Here is a 7,437-nt window from a genome sequence, read left to right as displayed (position 1 = left end):
AGACTGTACTTGGGTGATACGGAAATGAGCAAGTGTCCTGGACATTTTTTTATTTTTTAATCAAAATGCAACTTGCTCGCTTTATAAAATTTGTCTCCTAATTACATTCAATTTCACGAATAACTCTTCTCCGAAAACAAAATCTCCAACCGTATTCGGTTTCACGGGACTTTCACTTCTCCTGCTACAACATTGGTTAATAGTCACTTCGCCATCACTCAAATCAACCGACACCATAAGTCAACTCGTGAACACACCTGGTCAACTCGCCGGCAACATCGTGAGTACTATCGTCGACGCCGTAAAGTAGTTTGGAGAAGTGACCGTGGATGTCGGCGAGTTGGCCAAAGGTTTCGGTGAGTAGACTAAGTGTGTCCGTGAGTTCACATGTTGGCGAGTGGACCAGGTATCATAGCATTATAATCTGTTGGTCTTCCCCGTAGATTCCCTGCGCGAACTACTAAGTTCAAGGTTCTGGGCATTTCATAACTGCATTTACAGTTCTGAGTCTCTCTAATAGCACTTTGATTGTAATTTACAGTAATTTTAGAGACGTGGTTTCCTATCATTCTTCTACGTTTTAAATTCTGACGGTAAATCATTTTTATATTATGTCCTTTGCACAATTTTTTCAACTTAGAAAAATGTCAAAGTTGATCACTGCGTTATAATTAACTTGTAAAAATACATATACACAATTTTTGCACTCTACATTCCTGTCTGTGGTATGATTCAAAATCAAGTGAGGTGATAAGCAAGTAGGAACGCATTACAAATTCCCCTCCTTCCCTCCACCATTGTGTATTTTCAAGCATTTTTTCCCACCCTACTTTTCATTGTCCCTCCCCACCCTAGCATCACTTCCTCTTTTATTTAAGAGGGAAATTTTGGGGAAGGGGGGGGGACAAGGGAAGAAAGGTTCTTTCCATTTTCAAATTAATTCAAATGAATAAACATCAATTATTTGGAAAGACACAGATAATCAGTGAGTTGGAACAACTGCCACAACAATAATAGCAATAATTAGCAGGACTATAACCACCAGCATTCCTGAAAGAAAAGCACATACATCTTATCACTACAACACACCAAATATTTTTGCTGGTGTGTGATTGGTTCAAAGGCATCTTAAGATCAAACATGCCCCAGCTAAAACTGAGGAATATCTATTGTTAGAGTCATTCAATTATTTTTGCTTGCACACAATTGGCTTGAAAGCATAACATGACCAAATATTCCCCAACTAAAACTGAACAATATCCAAGGATATACCCCATGTGATATTCCCCAGTTTTGAAACATTACATCCACTACAATAAGTCTTCATTTAAAATTTAATTCAAGAAGAGAGCATGTATTTTAAGGTTGATACAGAGGAGGAGATAAAGTCACACCAGAGAACGTACCAGAGTAGGTATGTGTTTTAAACAAAGAAATGTCTTTCAAACGTCATTTTTGCATATTGTCTTATAAGTTGCAAAGTAATTGTTAAAATTAAGATTGAAATGTTAGTGATCAAGGATAGTTCATTAATGCAGGTCACATGTAGTTTTAATACGCACCACAAGTTGAAGATTTTGCCGTCACTCTCCGCACATGGGCTGTCTCTCGGATAAGGCGCTGGTTGGTTTGATCCATGCCGGCGTCAATGTCATCAATGATTTCTGCAGCACATCAAAAGATCAACCCTTATAATCTATATACATCAATACCAAGGCTCCAAGCTGTGGCCACTACATCAAGTAAAAATTTTGGCAACTAAATTTGCCAACCCCATTTGGCAACCTAAGTTCTGGGATAACGATAATGTAGCACATACACTTGTAACAGGTTTGTGACTTTGATTAATGGCCCAAGGCCCCTCCCAACCCAATGTCAACCCAAAATTGTTATCAGTTGACTGTTGTTGGGGTTAGGGGAGGGGTAGGTGTGCAGTTTGGATACTGACGCTGATCCAACATTTTCATAAAATGTTACTCATGCTCTGTCGTTTTCTTCTTTAAAAATTTGTTTTTCTCCTTGAGGCTTGAGAATCAAGCCCTGAAGTGATTGAAGAATCCCCAAAAATGAGTGTGATCTACACTGCAGACTCCAAAGAGAATAAGCATAACCAGAAGTTTATGATAATAACCACCTAAATGCACAAGCTGTGACCAATGAATCATAATAACTAGCCTATCATGGAGCCAGCAAACCCATGGAATAACAAAGGTTTCATTGAGGAAGAGAAAAAGAGTCGAATATTTCATTAAACCCCTAGATCAGCCAGAGATTGGCCCATATGCCAAGTAGGAGACGTAGAAAAGATTAAGGGGGTAAGTCTCTATAGAAACTATGGTGCTGCATTGGTGGGAGAGTACAACAAGGTAATTTGGTTTTATCAACTGAGTTGATAATGTAAATTGGCCACCGTAAAGAGTTTCAAAGCTACGAAACTATAAACAGTGACCAATTTACACTTTCAACTCATTTGATAACACTAAAAGAAAGGGTAGGATTTGTTCATACTTTAGGCCCAAGCAAAATACCCGTCATCCCCATTACAAAGCATACATGTACACCTTTTTTAATTTCAAAATGTCTATTGATCAATTTAATAACAGCACTCAGTTTTCAATAATAGACACTGTTTAGAGTGAAGTCAACAAAGAGATGTAGTAAGAAGATTAATCAGAGATTGGCCCATATGCTAAATGGGAGATGAAGAAAGGATAACAAGGGTAAATTTCTAAAGAAACTGTGGTGCTGTGTCGGAGTTTGGTGAAGATACTGACCATTTTGTAAGTCTACTTCATCAGAGATAGCTTGTCCCATTAATTTCTGCCTCTGAATGATTCCTGACAAGGCTTCTAATCCTTGGTCTTGTTCTGAAAGTACAACAAAAATTAATTTAACAGCAAACTGAATGGAGATGTGCACTAAACACTCATTTGACTTTTTTAAAATCACTGTTTAACTGATTTAATTATGAGCTTCTCCTTTTGACAGCACAAAACTGACTATGACTAAACTAGATTTGTCGCAGGGAATACCTGCAATAATTTGTTGTTGTTGTCTCCTCATATCATCAATTGACACATTGCTATCAGGTTCAGGTTCATCAAATGGATTGGTGTCTCGCCCCCTAGGATCAGTTGCCAGTAACGAGCTCCTTAAAATATAAAGCAGAAAATCTTTTCTTCTAATGCTCAAACTCCTAAAATTTTGTATTCAATTAAGTGGGAGAAATGAGACTGAAACAACTGAACTTTCCAGTAATGGATCTATGATGAATATCCTCATTATTGTCATTTGCCTACAAGACCCAAGCAACTTAAAATGCTTAAAAATAACAATTGTTGTAAGCAATGAATCAATAATTCCACGTCACCATTTTATGATTTTGTTTAGAATGCAAAAAGAGATTTTGAATGAGTCTGTTAAGTAAATCCAAACTTCCTGGTCACCCAATCTTTAGTTTTGAAATGAGATAATGAAAAGATCTTTAAGGTAGGCTGAGGAAGGCACTTTGGTGAGTACAAGTTCACAAAGGTTGGACAAGTTTCTGATGGGGTACAAGGTGACAGAAGACCTTTTTTTATCTTTCCTCTGTTGCAAGAAAGGGAGAAGAGATCACACTTCCTTCAAACTTTGATTAGTTACTTGGTTTAAAGACCCCCTTGCTCATCCCCTGAAATACCTGTTGACTTCCCCTAAAGATGGAATGAAATATTGCCCAAGTTGCACAACACCACTGGAAATGTCACATACAACCACATCAAATGTCCCACAAAATCAATGCAGACATCACTCGAAAGCACTGCAAACACAAAAATTAATAAACTTGATTTCCAAACCTCTCCCACCTTCCATAATCACTCTGACCAGCCTCTTGTTGAAAGGCTGCAGTCATCTGTTTCTCTCTGGAAAGCAAACAAAATAGAATGTCCAAGAATTAAGTATGATAAATTAAATGCCATTAGCAGGATTTTCATTAAAAAGTGTAGTGGCAGAGGCATAACTTAGAGTAACTGGTTACAAAAGTTATGAGAAAATTCTGCACACCATCTAGCAAATTCTCTACTCCCTTATATCTACTGAATATCCCGTCAAAGCAAGGGCATAGCTACCTGAGGTGCCCCCTACCCCTTCCACCTACCATCCTTCCAAAATGCTCAAACTCAAAGAATCTACGTGGTATGAATCTTTTCAATGGCTGGATACTCTGCTTGTTGGTCCTTTTCACTCCATGAATGGTTGCCCTCTAATAGGCAAGGAAGAGCAGTGGCATAAACCAATTCCCCTAAGGTGAGCAGGAATTAGTAACTATTTCTCCCCTTTTGAAAAGGTCCCTATCAATACCCCTGCAAAGTTACAACTATTCACTATCAAGGATGACTCCAGAGAGAATGCAGAGGGTTTATAAGTGACGAGTGATTTGCCTCCAGAAAAATATGTGACCTGTGTTTTTTTCCTTCCATTTCAGAAAAATCTCAAGATTTTCCCTAAACCATGCACACATAAAAAGAGATTTTAAGTTTTCCCTTTTAATTTGTTTCACATGTCTATGTTAATAGTGCAATTATTAACATTAAGTCTAGGAAGGAAGTATCCTTCATTTTGAAAAGTGTGACTTACTTGGTAATCAGCTGGTCTAACATACTCTGTCTTCGATCAATTTCTCTCTCAGTTCTACAGATTGGTTAAGGAGCCACATTGCATTACCAACAGCAATTTATTACTTTTATTTAAACTCTAAACTCCCAGAAGTGATTAACTTGTTGTTACCTTGATCTAGCCACCAGTTCATGTGACAAATTTACAAGGAGATGTGTAGCAGCTGCAGGGGAGAATTAATAATGAGATCAGGGGTGTTAAAGGGCTAAAAAAAAAAAAGGCAAGACTTAAAAATTAAAATAAACCAAGATAACTGTCACTGACCAATATATTTGTCCATTCTAAGTGCCTGTTTGCCAGATAATGTTTCAGGGTTGAAAGGAGAAATTGCATATTCCCTACTGCTCATGGTTTAATATATACACACATAAATCCACTTTATTTCAGCCCAATAATAGTTAAAGCTGGTGCTTATGGGGTTGTGCATCTTACAATAATTTACAAGTCACTGAAATACTGAATACTAAATACTGAAGCCATTAAAATATATAAAATCGTCATTACTAAAATCATTGGTTGAGACAGATGTTGCTTTGAAATGAAAGTCTCTTAGGTTGTGAATCTTAAGTTAAGAATCTATAGTCCATCATTTAACTTGTGTTACACCCAGATGTTTGAATGTAAATGTATTCCAGAGGACAGCACCCCTGTAACTAATAGATTGTTCTAAGAAGTGAGACTAAAACCTTGGAACAACAATTTTGTTTGATCCTCTTAATGAGTATTTGGTATTTCTCTTGGTAACAATTTCCTCACTTAGTTGTACAAGTAATCTTTTGTTATAGGCATCATACATCAGCTTAATCTTTAACTCCCATGAGTGACCAAGACAGAATTTCTTCTTTCAATATCAATACAGTGTTGAGCAGGCAAGTCATGAGAATAAAGAAAAATATCAATTGGGGATCAAAGTTGATCCAATATCAAATTCTCCAAACTAGCATCACAAGAACTGTGTGGCAGACAATAAGGAGAATTGCTGATGAGATCTTGGGAGTTCAAGGGTTAAACAGTTTGGTCTTGCAGATGTAAGCTAAGGAATGTCATTTGGCTATCTTTAGAAAGTGTTGCATCCTAAGTTAACCCTTTAATTCCCAGGAGTGATTAACATGTAACCTCTCCTCATAATATCCATTCCTTATCCAGCAAAGAGATAATGAGAATTCTCAAATTTATCAGGTACAGGTCTGTCTTAATCTAACACCAGATTCTCATAACTAAGTAACAGGGAAATAAGTCACAGCTGGAGGGGAGAATTAACAATCAGATCTTGGGAGTTCAAGGGTTAAAGATTAACTTAATAGTTAGTAGTGAATTGAACTTAATTACCTCAATTAAGTTGAGAGTTAATGGTGAAATTAAACTTTATGCTGACAGAAGGATACACATGATAAGAAGATGAGGCTCGTAAAAGTGATTGCTTTAAGTTGTTGAGATCCCTTGAAAAGGTCTTTAACATAATCCTTACATCAGACTGGACCTGCCAAATTAAACAAACACAGTATTTGAATGAAAATAATCAACAGTTGTCATGGTTTTATTGTCATAAAATGTCTATGTCCCACATAAATCACCTTGTTATAATTCCCTCCATTTCGCCTTCTTTGATTTCTCTCATTAATCTTCTCCATAATATCCTGCCCATTCTTCTCAACTGTTTTAAATTCACTCAACCTGTTAAAGGAACAAAACTTTGTCAAAGAAATCCCTCAAAAAAGAAACAAAAAGAGCTCTTCTCAATATTCTAGAAACTAAAAGATTTTTATATGGAGCCTGATGAGATAATACTTAAATTCAAACACAGCAAAATTGAATCAAATTAAACCAGTTCTACAATATTTTTCGTACACTTAGAAACACTAGGACTTTTTCTCCTTTACAATGAACAACTGCCATTTTCCTTTTCTTCTTTTTTGCATATCTTTTTGTACTTTTATGTTATATTTTTTCATTTCCGTTTTATTTCCAGTGTAATTAAATTAAGTCAGTAAAAAAATAAATAGATAAATATACAAATTTGGTCCGCCTCGATTAGCATCTGCTATCCGTGGGTCAAAGGAATATCTTGTAATATGTAAGAAAATGAAAAATTAGTGTAAAGTGTAAAATTGTAAAGAAAAGAAGTAAACCACTAAGTTTGAAGACCTTTATGGCTGAACACAAATAAAAGAACCAGCAGTCTTTTCAAAACATCCTTAGGAATTGTAACATAGAACTGTAAAGGAAGTTTAAAATGAAAATAGAACTTACGCGATCACATGATCCAACTTTCTACTGAATTGAGTTGATAGTATCGAAAATCTGTAACAAAATTCTTACCAACGACTAAAAGAGCACTAGTATAGCATCCAGTGTCTTTTGAAGATCGCTTCAAAGACAATACATTTTTTGATCATGTTGCAAACCTCAAAACGGTGGTGTAAAGCTAAACACAGTCGAGAAAAATGAAGGAACTTCCGTTCAGAATGGGACATAATTCAGGATAAATTAGTGAGCCATTGTAGTCTTAGTATCTCAGATAACCAAGATATCCTCACAATATGTACAAAAAAGGTTTTGTATCAAACAGCTATCACAAGTAAGTTTTTAAAGGAGATATTTGTTGGAAAAATAGCGAAAGTTCTTCCACCTTACCAAGTATCTTGAGGCGCCATCTTGGATTAGACTCTACATGTATGTGGTTAGTTCCCAGGCTTTCTTTAAACAGGAAGTAAATATAGGTATGTAGTGCGTGCGAATGGATAACGAGCTCAAACATTCAAAGTTTCGAGTTTATTACTT

General features: G+C 36.2%; 1 protein-coding gene across 2 annotated transcripts; it reads right to left on the bottom strand.

Annotated features, from left to right (window-relative positions):
• Nucleotides 1–35: 35 nt before the first annotated feature.
• On the bottom strand, nucleotides 36–7,343 carry LOC113679319 (syntaxin-8). 2 transcript variants are annotated; one of them, XM_089185931.1, is made up of 9 exons: nucleotides 7,291–7,343; nucleotides 6,231–6,330; nucleotides 6,042–6,136; nucleotides 4,618–4,671; nucleotides 3,837–3,902; nucleotides 3,033–3,151; nucleotides 2,775–2,867; nucleotides 1,563–1,664; nucleotides 36–1,050 (listed from the first exon to the last, which is right to left on the bottom strand). In XM_089185931.1, exons 1-9 carry the CDS (start codon nucleotides 7,308–7,310, stop codon nucleotides 983–985), a joined length of 717 nt encoding a protein of 238 aa, XP_089042057.1. In that variant the 5' UTR covers nucleotides 7,311–7,343; the 3' UTR covers nucleotides 36–982. The 2 variants fall into 2 exon arrangements, with proteins under 2 accessions (XP_089042057.1, XP_089042058.1); XM_089185932.1 differs by having other exon boundaries at nucleotides 3,846–3,902.
• Nucleotides 7,344–7,437: the final 94 nt, after the last annotated feature.

The sequence above is a fragment of the Pocillopora damicornis genome, chromosome 10 (genome assembly GCF_964200805.1).
Source record: "Pocillopora damicornis chromosome 10, jaPocDami1.2, whole genome shotgun sequence".
NCBI classification, from domain to species: domain Eukaryota; kingdom Metazoa; phylum Cnidaria; class Anthozoa; order Scleractinia; family Pocilloporidae; genus Pocillopora; species Pocillopora damicornis.
The sequence above is the reverse complement of the archived record's forward strand: the minus strand, read 5'-3'. Positions and strand labels throughout refer to the sequence as shown.